At 37.7% G+C, this 16,921-nt stretch overlaps 1 protein-coding gene across 1 annotated transcript in view; it reads right to left on the bottom strand.

The window, feature by feature from the left end:
* Positions 1-2,466: 2,466 nt before the first annotated feature.
* The window catches only part of RTF1 (RTF1 homolog, Paf1/RNA polymerase II complex component), a 29,870-nt gene continuing 15,415 nt past the window's right edge, over positions 2,467-16,921 (bottom strand). The window contains 14 exon segments of the mRNA XM_027706502.1: positions 2,467-5,257; positions 6,974-7,085; positions 7,382-7,477; positions 8,560-8,637; positions 9,213-9,270; positions 9,657-9,778; positions 10,996-11,073; positions 11,651-11,758; positions 11,845-11,932; positions 12,270-12,352; positions 13,264-13,441; positions 14,039-14,174; positions 14,963-15,074; positions 16,757-16,871. Coding sequence (XP_027562303.1) covers positions 5,151-5,257; positions 6,974-7,085; positions 7,382-7,477; positions 8,560-8,637; positions 9,213-9,270; positions 9,657-9,778; positions 10,996-11,073; positions 11,651-11,758; positions 11,845-11,932; positions 12,270-12,352; positions 13,264-13,441; positions 14,039-14,174; positions 14,963-15,074; positions 16,757-16,871 — 1,471 coding nt within the window. The 3' untranslated portion in view covers positions 2,467-5,150.

The raw sequence follows: 16,921 nt of genomic DNA, 5'->3' as shown, positions 1-16,921 counted from the left end.
ACCTCAGAAAACAGCCATGCATCATCAGCTGCCAAGTCACTGGTGTTCAGACTGCTTCCTTGCATCAGCCTCTAGTCCTCTACCACGGCTTCCAGTAAAGGGCCTAAAAACTGAATGCCACATATATAGTTTTAGAAATTGAGCTTTTGAGCAGCCATTTAACCTCGAAAAATAACAGAAGCAAGTTACCAGTTGGCAGACAAACCACCAGGAAGAATTACAGAAGGGACGAAGTAGACACCATTTACACTGTTGCACTCAAGGCAAGCACTTTTGAGCACCAGGTGGGGTATCTGGCAATTGCACATTTGTCCACAGTCATGAAGGAGAGCAAACAAATGATTGAAAATGGTGCTTTCATAAAGCTCAAAGTCATAACCATGACAAATTTCAGATAAAATTTTATCTGTTTAATTTAGTGCCATATTTTACAGCCGTTGAGATTTCTCCCTCCCCGCTCTCAAGTGGAGATATTTTGAATTTCTTTCCTGAAGCAGGTGCAGTGAAACAAGGCATAGTGATCTTGTTCATGCCATTTACAAAGGCAGATCACTCTTAGCCTCTAATCTTCTACTCTACTGCCCCTTCCTCCAACCCACTGAGACATAAATCCAAACTTCCCAAAGATTTGATGTATTTTGGTCATTGTACATATATACTCTTGCCAGAAAATAACCTGTATTCTTTGCTTCCATTCCAATGCTCATTTAGTATTAAGCTATATTTATGAATCTTGTCTAAAATAGTCTTTAACAAGTTGACAAAGTTACTCATCTGCAGCGTGATTTATTACCCTATCCAACCTTGTATTTTCCGTAGAACAAACTGACAGAGGTTTAATAACAAACAAAAACCCACCCCAGGAAGACTGAGAAAATGTAAAATTTTTACTTGAGAATTAATGTGAGATTTAGGAAATCGACATGAGACTTCCATCAAGTGTTTTTTTCCAGTGGCTTTCTTCCCTTTCTCCTTTGCTGTAACCATGGGTTTCTGCACTGACCTACTATAATTTCTCTAGAACAGTACTCAAAAAACATAGTCCTCATATAGCAAAATTATATACATTTACTAAAACCAAACAAATTTGTGCAGAATCCACAGTAATTTATGCACATGCAATTAAGTCAGGGATGTTGCCTGCAAGCATTTGTGTGAGTAACCACTAATTTCCCAATTGACCTACCCGATCTAATCACACTCAGATAAATTATTTGCTCTACAAAAAAATTTACTTTATAACCCACAGACTACTGGAATGCAGGATGCAGAATTTAGGAAGAACCAGTTGAGAAATTCCAGGTTTTTACCAAGGAGAGTCACTGTCCACATCAGCAGTGGGCTATGGTAGCAGAACTGCTCTTAACATTTTCAATTCAATTAAAAGATAAAAATTAAGAAACTTATGCATGGACTGTATAGGGAAACCAAACCATAACTAAATCAATAGCCTATAATCCTCATTTGTAAATAGCCAAGTCCTGTTTGGCAACTTGGGTAACTCCCATCATTTTTCTTAAAACAGCTCTTCACTCTACTTTGTAAAAGGCTCAGTCTTCCAGCCTGCTCAGTGGTTAATCTATAGGGACAATTTTGTTTCACAGACAACCCTCACAGGAATTCTATAGGTGTCTACAACCAGGGAGTCTCAGAAAGGATGTGTGTGTTGAGAAATGCCCATCATAAGCCACTATGTCTGTGAGACAAATTCTATGTGCTACATGTAGTCTGCATGTCAGAAAAGGGATGGGGAGAGGGCAGTACTTGCAGGGAAGACAGACAAAAACTGGAGAAAGCAATATGAAATTACTTATAGAATCATAGGATAATTCAGGTCAGAGAGGAGCTCAGGGAGGTCTGCGGTCCACCCTCCTGCTCAAAGCTGGGTAAGCTACACGGTTGGATCACGTTACTCATGGCTTAATCTAACATTCTCTTGAAAACCTCAAAATGAAGACAGAAAACTCTCTCTGGGAAACCTAGAGCACTGTCTAACTGTCCTAAGGGTGATTTTTTTCCTTATATCTTGGAAGAACTTATCCTGTTTCAAGGTATGCTTGTTGTGTCTCATCCTCCCACCAAGCAACCCCTGAGAATAAATAGTCTTGTTTCACCTCATTCAGTAGCTTAAGTTCAGCTATATGCTTTACCATCTTTGATTACAAAAGTAGTCTGGATTTCTACAAGACAAGCAAAGTCTGTGTTTTAAGTAAGATGCAGCAGAGGTGCAAGTGAACTGACCTTCCAAGAGACTCCATTTGATTCTAGTGATAAGGACCAACTCTAGGTGCTAGAGAGTGATCAGGAGTTAACAGCTCCTCTTGTAAAAGACGGGGCTTTCTTTTTTACAGTATTGGTATTAAATATAATCATCCAGACTGAGAAGTAAAGCATCAGTTTCTAAAAAAAAAATTCCAGACAGGAAACCCTTAGCACCTCAGATCAAGGGATAAACAATCAACCTTATTAAACCAACAAACCAATTTTATTTATAGAAGTCTGTACAATTGTGATGAACTATGCTAGGACACCAACAAAACAAAGTAAACAAATCTCTCCCTCTCTAACAAGTGGGAGGTGTAGTCACTCACCTTTACATGCACTTAAAGGAAAAAGGATTACAGCTTTCATACAATTCTGTAACTATTCAAGAGTACTTTCTTCATGTATTATTCTCAATATAAGAGGTTTTCATGATAATTTACTGTTACCTCTCTTAAAAAACAGCATTTCAGTAAAATCCAGAGACTTTGAGAGGGTAAGTGGCAGTTTCATAGTTGCAGATAACTAGGATGTAGTCCATCATTAAGATTGGCATCCTAAACTCACTGCATCTCCTCTGTTTCGGTTATCTCTACTAAAAGTTACTTGCAACACTGTATGGGGTCTCATCCACATTTTGACTGTAGTACAGATTATTCTTGTGTTACCAAATGTAGAAGTTAACTAAAACCAATACATGAAGGCCAAATACATTAAAATATTGTTTTCAGTTAACTTTACCTTTAGAGACTTCTCACTGCATCTCAGAACTCTGAGGCATTTCTGTGGAAAAATCAACTCCTGAATTGCTCTATTCAGCAATTATTTCTGCAAAGCATTTGAGAGTGATTATTTTGAAAACCGGCTATTGCAAAGTAAGTTTAGATTTTTTTTATTACAAATCTGTAACATCACTGAAGCTGTTGAAAAAACCAAAATCATATCAAATGCATATCTACACAGTGAATCACGTTTCCTATGAAGTTCTGACCGTAGATTCCATAAATTCAGTCTTAAAAAGTTAAAAGTACATATATGTAAGAGCCTACTACAACTCCAGAGAAGCTGTTAAAATAGGCCATCAAATAAAGCAGTCTATGATTACATATTTACAGAATAATCCACGTGTCCTAGAACTATGGATTATTCAGTAAATAAGTACTGAAATATTCCTAATTATTTGTTTACATGGTAGGCAAGAGCTGCTTTGTAGGGGTTTTTTTAATACAGTTTGTAGAATCAATCTGCACACAATTACATGATGTTTCTTTAAAGCTACTGTTAAAAAAGGAAGAGAAAGTTAAATAAGAACTAGATTAAAGTTTCATTAAGAATCCAACAAGAAAGTATCAAACACAGGTTTATACGTAACCAGTGGATGATTTCTGAAAAACTGTAATGCTCTGACACAAGAAGAGCATCAGCATTTTCCCTCTTCAGGGTCCCCCAGAAACATTCCTATCCAGTTCAGTGCTGAAGTTATTATATATGTACTGTCCTGAGCAGGAACAAACACGTGCTTGCACGCTTACCTGAACGAGGGCCTCTAACAGACTTCTAATTCTCTTTTAATTTAGTTCTTAGTTTCATATATTCAGTTGTATCTTGTCTGGAAAAGTTCTTTGTTAAATTTTGCTTATATTTACACTTGATTTTTTTAAATTTTTTTTTTTTTTTACACCTGAGTGATAATTTAGCTGTCAACTTGTGTCCAGTCAAATATTCCATAAAGCCATACAATTCTTGTGCACTCCACTTGTACCAGTTTATATATGAAGAATGTGCATCAGCTACCTCTCATACATTACCCACTGACCTTTCTATTATGTCCTTCCCCTTCCACACAATGTGATTTTTTAATTTTATTTTTTTTAATTTTTGTTTGTTTATAGAAGCCCCATTTAAATGGTTCATAAAGCAAGAAACAAAGTGAACTGGAGCCCAGTGAAGACATGATGACTTAACAAATATGTAATACTGAAGGCCTGGAGAAGAAATTAAAGCCCAACCGATGAGCACTGCAGCGTCATCCCACAAAAAGGTACCTCACCCAGTTACAGCTGGAGACTCCGGATGTGCTATGGATGACAAGTCCCACATTAAGAGCTGTGTGTACCTCTTTCTCATCAGTTAAGTGTAATTAAAAAAGGGAACATGAAGTTAAACAGCTATATCAGCCAAGCCGTTTTAGTAAGAAGAATCACATTTAATGAGTTTCTTTCTTGCAATTTCAGATGCTCAAGTACAGCTGGTAGAAATTCAAAACAGCCGTAAAGAACTGTGACAGACGGATACAAATAGTACTGCAGCTTAAAAATGATAAAAAACACCTGAAAAAAAGTCACACAACCCTCCCAAAAAATTTACACTTTGAACCTAGGCCAGTTTTTGAAGATTCCCTTCTCCAAAGCCAGGATGAAGGAGGAAGAAGAAGAGGAAGAAAGTGCAGATGACCTTCCAGCCACAAAGATCTTGCGCCAATGTTTATTCACTGTGTCTGTGGTGGTATGTAAGGGGAGATCACCAAGTGCTGATTCTGTGACTGCGAAGAGATTCCTATGGAAATCCAGACCTCAGGCTAATACTGAACACAGAGTGGACCAACGAGCTGCATCAACAAAATAAAAACAAAACTCAAACTAAAAGAAATGGGAAAACCCCAAATAGCACAGATCCACATTTGTGAGGGGAGCAGGAGGAAAGGGCAAGAAGGGAGGTCTATACAGTAAATAGTTGAATGGTTTATGTTACAGATGACTGGCAGTTTTAAAGAGTCTCTTCCCAGCTCCATTGCTGCTCCAACCCAGAAGGAAGAACTGAAAAGGGAGGAAGAAAAGGTAGACATCATCATGGAGCATGCAGGATCAGAAGCAGCAGAGTGGGCATGCTCAAATAAGCCCCCGTCTCTTTTTGTAGTCCTCCAAGTTCAATGATCGCCGCGGTGCACCATCTTTTGCTGGAGGAGCCTTGGAGGTGATGGCCAGTGCCTTAGATTCTGTTGGGGATAAGAAAAGAGTGAGGACCAAAATACACGAAAACTACAAATTTTTACTTGCTGCTTTTGTTGATAACTTCAGCACAAAATCATGTTTGACTTCTCTAGTATAAATCAGGTTAGAACTTCAGTTAATAATACAGGGAGCTTATCTTCAGAGATACAGCTCATGCAATTTTGATTCTGTTTGTTAATCCAACTTTCTGTTGATAAGGATACTTTCATTTCTTAAGAAAACTATAGCACTCTAAAGTCACAGTATCAACAGCTTTCAGGCTCAGTTCTGGAATCTTTGGTAAATCATTATCCCATAATTACAAGCACAAAGATACAGGAAGTAAGCAGGCAAAGTCAAATTTCCTATCCATGTCTACAATACACATTTTAACAAATCTCCGCATTTCTCCGTTAAGAAAGAAGATTGCACAAAGTAAGATGGTGTTTTGTCTAAGGAAAACTGTGTGTCTCATCCTCCTCTTTTCAATGTCCTTCAATGCCTAACCCTCACCTGCTTGCTAACTCTCACTATCTGCTTCAGGGAGTCTCCTATTCTTGGCATCCTACCTCAATCTGTAGTCTTATGTTCAGAGTTTCAATCTTGACCTAGTGTGGAAAGACAACTACTCCTACTCTCCCCTCTTGACAAGGTTTTAAGTCTTTATGCATTCTTACAGTAATTCGTAAATTATTTTCCTCTAAAAAACTTCAGATGTAATCTTTCAAGTAATGAAATAAATAATAAACCCTGTGTGTCAAATTGCATGGTATACTCCCATGCTTTCCCTCCACTGTAAAACAACTTCATAGGACACAAGGAAATGGCCTTAAAGTTGCACTAAGGTAGGTTTAGATTGGATTGTTAGGAAAATTACTTCACCAAGAAGGTTGTCAAGCATTGGAACAGGCTGCTCAAGGAAGTGGTTGAGTGCCTTGGAGGCATTCAAAAGACATGTAGATGTGGTACATGGGGACATGGTTTAGAGGTGGACTTGGCAGTGTTGGGCTAACAGTTGGACTCCATGATCTTAAGGGTCTTTTCTAATCAAAATGATTCTATGACACTAAACCGTTCTTGCCATACGGGCTGTCAAAGTCAAGATCACAAAGAGGAAGAGTCAGCAAGTTTCTGTCTGTATCTTCACTCCCTGGCCAGTATTTCATTTCCCTAAAATTTAGCTTCGAATACCATCTGCAATACCTAAGTTAGGGAACAGCAACTTGGTAAAGCAGCAGGTTCAAAATCAAGTAAAAATACTTTATCCCTACAGCACACACAACTATGGAACAGAACATCACAGACACCCAAAGCTTATCCATCCTCCAAAGTGATTAGACAAATCAACTAAGTATCAAGATAGCTGTCAAGACTTATTAAATACAACACCCATCTGTTCCCAGAGATTATGTAAGTCATAGATAATGTAAACTGGAAGAATATATCAGAAAACAGTCATTATCTCCTTAGGCTTTTGAAGCAAGGATATGGGGATACAGAAGTTTTTAGTCTAACACAATACAGTTGTTCTTGTTTTCTCAATGGATGTCATTATCACACATCCCTGCCTCAGTTCAAGATACTTGCCAAGATGACAAACAGAATTCTTGCTCCCATTCTCAAAAGCCCACTGATAATTTCAAAAGAATTATTCTGGAAGAAGTGAGCTCTACTGTAATGAGATGGACAATCACATCCCCGAACTCAGCTGGAACACCTACCTGAACTAGGAACCTGAAGATCAATCTTTACATCAAAGTCATGCACTTTGAAAAGATCTTCTGAGAGGTCACTGGCTGATTTAGAGTTCACATCTTTATCTTTTCCTTGACCCTGAAATAGAAAGTACAGGTAAGTCTCCAACCCTGGCCTGTCCAGATAAACAAAGATAAAAATGTTGTTTTCCCTCTTCTGTCACAAACATACTTAGTTTAGCTTTCATACTGCTAGAGGAATTTACATTTCTTTTCCCAAGAAAGAAAAAGAAAAAGTTGTTGCTTTTCTATGATAATAGTCTTCAGGATACCCATTTCTAGAACTGAAGCATGCACACTTGCTATTAGTCGTAAGCTTCACAGAGTAAAAGGATGACTGTGAGGAACATAATATAGACGGAAATGGAAACTTGCCTTATTCATGTCTTTTGGAGCATCTGGTAATACACCAGATCCATATTTTGCATTTAGCTGGGCAAGGATGGCAGCTTGGACAGCAGGATCTCTGGACTGCAAAGGTGAAATATTAGGGAAAATATAAAAATAAAAAACCACTGCATTTAAATTGGCAAAAACTAGAACTACATTTTGTTAAAACAGTGCTCATATCCATGAATCTAAAACCATACAAGACGGTATATTAGTTCACCCAGCCTTCAGGATCTCAGAGACAAATGAAATAATCTCAATACCTGTGTAATGCATCTGATAGTAGCAAACTGAAAATCATCCTTAAGAAAGTTCTTTGAAAAAATGAGAAGTACATTTCCTATTGGTATAGTTTATTTCTGTGACGACTCTTAATGCTATTGTTAGATGTATTTGCTTACAGTTCTGGCTGAAACACTCTACTAGAGAGAAGAAATCTTTAGAAGACTGTTTTCTATACATAATATTTCTCCACCATAATAAAGCTACTCAGTTATGATACTTTTCAATTTCAGAAAAAATTGTTTAATTCAAGCCCTGCAATAGAATTTCTTTTCTATTCCCTTGTTGGTTTGTGGAGACTGATAAGAGCCAAGCTCACCAGTTTTTTTTAAGTACCAAAGTACTATTCGAGAAGTACTATTCCAGAACAGGCCTCAGCAAAGACAGATTACTTAAGGGTTGATCAATTTGCTGTTCATCAGTCATATATCTAGGGACTGCAGTAACAGGTTTTGCCACAGTATCACATGGGAAGTTGGTGTTGAATTACTTTATCTATCACAGCCCAAAATGTCTACTCTCCTCTCTCCTTTCACCAGTCTTTCAGGAAAGTTTCAGCTAATCAGAAGTGAAATTCACACCTAAAGCAAACTGTCTTCCAAGTGCTAACTAAATCTGAGTAATTCTGCACAGAAGAACTCACTAAAGAAGCCTAAATCATGGTTGCTTCTGCAGTACATACCCACATCACTTACATCCTTCACACTTCGCATCAATAAAAAAATTGAGACCAGGATCTCACTCAACTATATATCACATTGGTATCCAGAGCATTAATAGCATATGGCACAGCTGGGAATTTTCCCTCTTACTCTCTGCATTATACACTGGTTTCTAGTTTTCTGCAAATGGCCTCAATTGAACTTAAGTATTACACTCACATTAGACACTATTGTGGGCTTACACTGCCGCCTAGTAAAGGGGTCCATTTGTTGATTTTTCATGCTGTGACTTTCAGCCTGAAGAAGAAAAAGCATATGGTTTTGTAGAGTTAGCTATTTGCTCCCTGGTAAATCCTCTCACAGCACCCCATCCATGCAAGCACTCACCATCTAAATACAATGCCAAGATCAGAAAAAAATTAGCAACAGCATTACAGTTTAGAAAGATTTTAACCCACTCACCATTCTATGCTTCACAGGGCAAAACTGTCCTTATCGAATTCAACACAGAAAATAGGCACACAACTCTCAGGATAGTTAATACTTAATCATTTGTTAACAAGCTTAACCTCTCCTTAATAAAAGTGTCACTGAGGAGAATTTAATATCTCCTTCCCTGTTTCATTCTATGAAGTATCTTTTCCGAGTTCTTTCCCGTACAAAATGCACCAACTCACTATGACAGTCAGTAATCTGCTGATAATTGATGTGAGCAAAAGGATAAAGCAATGTGCTTCAAAACCATGTCATTTGCCTATATGAAAAATTTTACAGAACATTAGAAAAAAAATTAGTAACTTCACCATGCAATTATCCCTGTTCGCATCATTTTACCTCTACTTGTACAAAAGTATTACTTCAGCGCTATTTACCACAAGAGCCTTCTCAGACTCAACGATATTCCACTCCCTGTTTCTCTGGTTGATGTAACTGCAGAAAGGAAAAAAAGGAGGGTGAGGGAAAGAAAAAGAAAGTGACTGTCATTTATCAATGCCTACACAACAAAGCACAACAATGCAACGAAAGCATTCTTACAGCTTCATCCTGATCACGAATTATTCTTATTGCAATACAATCGCTACTGGGGCCATGCTGAAGAGTTTAGATTTTCAACAGTTTTAACTGAATAACAGCTACAAGAAAGTGAAGATAGACAAGCACTAACAAAGCTATCACAATACACATTTCATTAATACATTGTACAGGAAAGAAGTGACAAAATCCTGCAGTTAATTTGCTTCTGCATTAGTTTCTCTTTTCTAAATATTTTGATTAATACTATTTAAGAAAGAAAATTTCCAGTATCTGCTTCTTACCTGATTGCAGAAATATTTTTTGTTCGTTGACGATCCAGGGCCTCTGCTCTCTCTTCAAGTTCATTAAGCTGATCTTGAATCTGCTTGGCCTTATCTTGGTCTCCCAAGTCCTCAGCCATAGCCTTCAACCAAACAGTGACTTGTTAAGCACTACTCTACCACAGAATTAGTCAGAGTAACAAGGGATGTACCCGTGAATCAGATACCTAACCCTATGCAGTTGCAAATGTTCTTCTCTGCATGGTACAAATACAACAAAGAGCTACACTCTCCTTACATCTCAAGGCAAAACTGGACTTCTTATTCTGAAGAACTCTGAAAACCTCTGAAATCCCTTTAACTAAGGGAGATGTAGGACCACCAGTCCCAGAATGAGGAGGGAAAGCCAGTTAGATTATTTAAGTTACAGGTTTCATTAAAATTTAACATCACTATTTACCAGCTCAAGAAAAGAATTCTTTTCAGCAACTGTCAGTTGCCACTTATTTCAGGGAGCTGGAGAGTGCCCTAACACGACACGAGCTTATTATGCCACCTGGTGACAAAAAAAAGCAATTGCACCTTCCCGCAACGGGAAACCAATTATTTTCATATTTGTGCATAGTAAAATGGTGATCAAATAATACAATTAAGCCAAGGAATGTAGATTTATACGAACTCTTTGTTTTTCCTGTATACGAAGCATGATTATCTTGAAAAAGGACTGCATGAATAAAAACAAAACGTCTATCTTTATCTTCCAAGATATTTAAGACTGCTTGGTTTCTTCACTTCTTGGTTTTGCCATTTTAGCACTGTTAGGTGTATTTGTTCCAGGAGGACTACATGCAAAACAGTTCAGTGGCAAGTACATCTTTCAGCCACTTTTTTTTTTTAATATAAATTACTGGCCATAAAGTGACAATCCAGTTACCCCTGGAAAAAAAATTAGCAACACAACCTTATTTTCCTATTTTAAAATAGCACAGGAAATCAATGTTATTATGGGGTACTCTAAAAAAAACCAACAACCAAAAGACAAAAAAAAAACAACAAACAAACCCAAAAAAAAACAACAAAGGAAAAAAGGAAAAGTTTCTGAGGAAGAAGAGCTTAAGACCTTGTTTAAAGGACACAAAAAGAGACAGCTGTAATTGTTAGCAATTACTCTTAAAAATAGAATGCAATAGCTCTAACTGGGTTCTGAGTGTTCTGAACCCAGCAATAAACCTTGAGATCCACCTTTCAGCTGCATAGTTAAAGTCAAGCTTACTGTTGACTACCACCAAAATCCAAATGAGCTCCAGTTCTTCAAAATCAAAGAGTGCATTAAGCTTGCAGGCATCATCTCATTTCTCACCTTCTCCTTTAATAGCTGAGTTTTCTTCATGGCATAATTTGGAGGTGCTTTTCTGAACCTTTCCTTCTCTTTCACAATCTGTAAGATGCAGAGGAAACAGCACAAATATGCAAATATGAAATCTTTATTTCAATACTTAGACACTAGAAGGAACAGATCGATCGATATCACCTAAGAAATGTACTTACTGCCACAGAATTTTACTTATGCTCTTTCTCTGATGCTTTATTTTTTTTTAATTTGTGTCTTTGCTAATGAGTTACAGCTCTATTCTTCTCACTTATGACCTACAAAAATCTGATGCTAATCACCTGTGGTCAGTATTAAGCAAGTACTAAACTGCAGAAGCTGTTATAAATGCAAATATCACGACGCTGTTAGCTTTTCAGAACTTGAGAACTAAATTGCCATACTAGGGCTAGGAGTTCAGAGCTTCACAACAAACGTTCAAGAGGAAGTAAAGGGGCACAAAGGATGAAAAAAAACAGGAGTGTGCACCAAACAACAGTGGGATCATCGAGCTACTCTATCCAGTTATTAAACTTCATTTTGAGCCTTTTATTTCCTTATTAGAAAGTAAATACCATGATCCTTTTGCTTTGTACCAGCTAGTGCTCTACTCCATGAGCTTCTGTCACTCCAATGCACTGTTTACCTCTTCAATGTCCTGATCATTAAACTTGTAGTTGAGGGCTTCTTTGATGGACACTTCCTTCTTGTTTATTTCATCTAGTGTGGGTAGCTGCATCCCAGCAGAGAACATCTAAACACAAGAGACCAAGTTACTTTCCACTTAAAGTATGCTTGGCACAAGGCTGTTAAAAAGAAACTAAAGTCTGGCAAACTTACTGCTTCCTTCCACTTCATAAATTCACTTTCAGTAAATTCCTGATTTGAGACAAACTCCAAACGAAACACACGTGAATCACTGCCGTGCCTGCAATAAGAAAGTGTGAAAACATCCCTTTCTGATAGTGGAAAGCGGTGATCTCAGATCTATAGATGTAAACTGATTAAAGAAGCCCAAAACCAGAAAACCAGATGTCAATACACTCATAACTCCCTGCATGAGACCTTTTTCTTTTTTATAATTTCCATTGTGCACAAGGAGAAAAAAAGCCACAAATAAACCCAACCTCAACATTCCAGCAGTAAGTAGCATGATAGGGTCCAGTCTGCTTCTTAGTTCTCATCTCCAAACCACACACAGAACATTATTTGCTATGAAAAGGACACTGATTCACGAACTAGAGAGGATTACTTTAGTATCTTACCGCAACTGTAGTCCTTTGTTTGTCCGTGTGCCACCAAGCTGGTAAACCTTTGCAGTCTCTACCACACCAGTTATTTCAGCAACCTATATCACACAGTAAAATACACAAGAGGAAGGATGCAAGAGGGGTTTTTTTTGTGTTCCTGGAATATATCTGGCATATTCAAGCCTTTTTATTAGAGATAAAAACCTTAATCTAACAATTCTAACCAGATCAAGGAAAGCAAGACTCTTCAGTGTGCGTTATCAGGTACTGAATTAGTTGCTTCATACATCATCTTTGAGTTAAAAAATTATACTATCTGAATGCCTGATGCAGTTTTTCTTCTCAGCTTTACCTTCCTGATCAAACAGTGTACACTCTCCTGCTTTTCTTATTTCCTTTTCAACTAAGATTGGTTTAGGTTAATGTGTGTCCCAAATGAAATACGTCAATGCTGCTCACATACTAAACACAGCCCTTCCGGGGGCCTTTTTAATGCAATTTTAGAGAATATTATTGCATCCTATGCTTATAGCAATGAAACAGAAAAACAAAACTGTGTTCTCAATCACCTTCTCTCCTGAAGGCAAACTGACGTACTAGAAACACTTTGTAAAAAAAAATTAATCAAGCCCACACAATAACTGGGGAACGGTCCCAGAAATGAGGAGTGAATGTTACTCATCCTTACTTGGTTGGAGCAGAGTTCGGAACTCTAGTTTGCAATACAAATGATGAGACAAGACAACATGAATGAAAGCCGGGAGAACAGGCTTGGTCAGTGCTCCCTTTTCCTCTCACCAAATGTATCTCTTCCCCTAGCTGGTCCCATCGATCTATTTATTCTTAAACCAGTCTCCTCCACTTCTTTGGCAGCAATTACATTTTCTAGTTCTAAGCAATCTTCTTATATCAGTCAATCAAACAGTCACAGGTACTTGAGAACTGATAAGCTGCAGGTATTATATTACAGCACTAAAAAAAGAACTAAATGCCTCAGAGCTAAACTCACCCGATAAACAGGTTTACTGTTGTGATTGCCAATGCCAATACGGACAAAGCAGCCAGTGACTGTCTTGGCAAAGAAGGGCATATGACACCAGCGTTCCAGCTTGTGTCGCGATAACCGTACTCGGTTCAGTTCTTCAGGCAAGGACACCGGCTGGGACTTAGGAGGAATTTCTTCTTTCCTGATTTGGGAAAGGTGAGAGGGAATAAAGAAAAAAGTAGAGACATAATCACCAAAGAAGGGGTTATGAGTAAGGTGCAGCATAAGTGCTATTTAAATTACTAGTAAAAGGAATGATTCATCATCACTAGTTGACTGTGAGGGTGTGAATTTAGCATTCACGATAAAGGCTTAATGTGAAATCCCAGACTTGTTACCTACTGCCCCTGCTACCACAAAGCAGAAAGGTACACACCAAGGCAGTTTACAGACTAATGCTTTAAGATAAGCCAGCACATATCTCTGCCCTGATACATGCCAGGGTTCCGCAGCTGCTAAACTATACAACTAAACAAATCTGTAAACAACAGGGTAATCTGGGCTAAAGGTAATAGAAGGGAACTGAAGTTGCAAACTCATCTAAGGTAAATGAGTCCCATGAAACACGATATAGTGACAAGGACTCAAATCTGCGCAATGCAATTGTGCCTAGAGGCAAAAACACTAGAGACACTGAACTGCCCCAAACAATCCTCTAACACAGCATGTGTCTACCTAAAGTGGGTCTCCGTTTTTGACCACACAACTAATCTTAGTCCAGCACTAGTTTACTACTTACTCTTCCTCTTCATCAGAAGATGACGATCTGGATGAACGATCACTTTTCTCACTAGACTTATCATCCTCCTCCTCTTCTTCATCATCAGAGTATACTTCACTAGTTTTTAATGGCTGTTTTTTTGCAAGCAATTCAGCTGGGGGAAGGACAGAGAAAAGAAAAGCAAGCTGTAAATATTTTATGAAAGCTTCCTTTAAGAGATGAAAGATGGTTAAAAAAAATCCAAGAGGCAGACAGCTATTAATCTTGTGCTGGATACAAGTGGCACAGGTTCAAATCCACTGGTAAACTAAGCATTGATTTCTTTCTTTGAATATATACAAAGTATTTAAAAGTATCTTAAATCTCAGTTATACTTATCCTCAGTCTCCCAATTTGACTGCACATTCAAAATGGGTGTAACAACTGGATATACAAGATAAAAATACTATCAGACAACTCACTGTTATTTTGTAAGGAAAAAGAAAAAAATGTTTGGAAAAGATCACAATAAAACTCAGCAGAGTAACAAAAAGAGCTGCATCAAAAGTCAGTGGCAAGATGGACAAGATGATGTTCCAGTGAAGAAACAAACAAATGTAGACAAGGTAGCACAAGCACAATAAATACAGTTTGGATGTTTCAGAGATTAAATAACTGAATCTAAGTGGTCAATTCAAATACGTTAACTGAACATTACTAAGAGCCATTCAGTGGACTGTGATGAAAGTTTGCTTTGTTTTTAGACCATTCCAGGGAGGGGCTGGGATGAGGAATACAGCATCAGTGGTGCCAAACAACACCCTACGTGGTCATGTTGGTCAAGTGACCAAGGAAAACATAGACACAGAATTCACTCACTCCAAGATGTGGGACTGTTGCATTAATTTGAAACTGTAAGTAGCACTTTCAGAAAACTGTAGCAACAGTAACATGCTTTCATACCTGTTCTGTTCTTCCTTTTCTCTCTTTCTGCTTTTAGCTCCTCCATTGCCTGAGATTTCTTGTCTAGCTTCTCATCCCGCTTTGATCGCCGCTCTTTGTTATGTGACATGACCTAAAAACATGCACAGAAAGTGCCTCAATACCATAAATCCATAAACTGAAAAGCATTAAAACAAAGATTATTTGCACACTTCGAAAATTTTTCAAATAGAAATTACTAACAACCCCTTTTTTTAAATATTTTTCAGTCAATTTTTTACAGAGGCTGGAGATAGGGAAATCAATCTGAAGCGTATTTATTTATTCTGCTTCATATCAAAAATAATGAACATATTTATACTTCAACATTTCTATCAGCAAGTTTCAGTCTCAAAACTCCGCCTTTAAAGTTAAAAAAGGACTAAAGAAATAAAATAGAAATAATTCTGCAAATAACATGTAATGAGGAAAAACTGGATGAATATTCTTCTCATTTGCTTCTCCTTCTGCAAGGCCAAATCAAAGCACTTGTTCTCATGCAGCAGCAAAGAAAAAAACCTATGTTAAAAAATACTTAGAGCAGAAACAAAGTTGTTTGTAAAGTCTGCAATATGAATTCAAATCTTAAATCTTTTAAGTCTTCTAGTATTTTCCATTTTATCCAGATGTATCTGGAATACCAGGTAGCACAGAAAGTAGCCTCTATAATAAGCATAAAAGACAGTCATTTGAGCTAAGGTGAAGTAATTTCTGCAAGGCACTGTAAAAGAAGTCTAAATAACATCCTTTTACACATGCATATATGTATATGCATCTACACTGTATTATAGATGGACTACTTAAGATTACAGATGGCCTATACAGATGGACTATTTAAGTGCACACACACATGTACATATATGGAGTTGGGGGAGTAGGGAGATGAGACTCACTCCACTCAATATGTGCCTATGGGAATATTCATCTCACCTAATTTGATTTAGATGTTAAACATCTGTTTCACTAGAAAGTAAGATGTCAGCTGAAGATGCCCTCCTCCGCTGCACAAAGTTAGCCATGATGACAAGTGCAAACAATCAACTATTTCTTCAATGGCTCAAGTTAGGGAAGACGTATCCCATCCCACTCTGGGAGCCTGTCTGCCCCGACTTTTATTAATGACAAGATCTTCACCATTTGCAACTACGGCCACTTCAGCCATTTGAAACTACAATTCAGTTACAGAGGCCTTGCTCCAAAAACTGCAGTTATCCTCTTTCTACTGGTGGTGGAAAAACTGTAGAACTACTTCTGCTCCTCCTGGCATTCAAGCTTTTCCTTAAGATCCCTACTAGTAGAAACTAAGCATTTATAACACTCTATTATTTTAACACGCTATTATTTTGCGCATGCAAAATAATTAAGAGAACAGTTGAGCAGTTTCTGGTCTGCCTCTCAAACTTTCATTTGTAAGAAAGGGCGTGTATGTAATGTTTCATCTGAATGACAGAAGTTTGGCTAAAGTAAATGTAAAAGGTTGCTTTCCTGTCCTCATGTGGGAGGACTATCACAGCGACACTAGATATAGCTGCAACTTTGCATTTTTCATTAAAAGGAGTTATCACTGCACCCCTCAGCAGGCCAAAGATGTTAATTTCTTTAAATGAACTGGAAATACTAAACATAGTTTGAGCATATAAACTCTGATATAAGTTCTGACCTGCTTACTACACTTTTTGACATTAAGAGAAAACATCAGGGCCAGAGAGAGGCAGCATCCTACCTCCTATCGCCATGGGAGAACAATTTGTCACTAAGAACAGTTTCATTTCCTACCTGGGATTCCTGGATCTGTGTGAGTTTTTTCTTCTCCTGCTCTTCCTCTTGTTTTTTCTTTTTCTCTTTCTTTTCTTTCTTTTTTGCTGTTTTTAGTTTTTTCTTGATTTCAAATCTAGTAGCAGATATTGAAACAGAAAGAATGTATGAAAGAATGCTCTCCCT

This window comes from Neopelma chrysocephalum, unplaced genomic scaffold (assembly GCF_003984885.1).
Source record: "Neopelma chrysocephalum unplaced genomic scaffold, ASM398488v2 Primary Assembly neopelma1_24, whole genome shotgun sequence".
Classification (NCBI taxonomy): Eukaryota; Metazoa; Chordata; class Aves; order Passeriformes; family Pipridae; genus Neopelma; species Neopelma chrysocephalum.
Note: the sequence above shows the minus strand (reverse complement) of the source record. Positions and strands in the feature narration are given on the sequence as shown.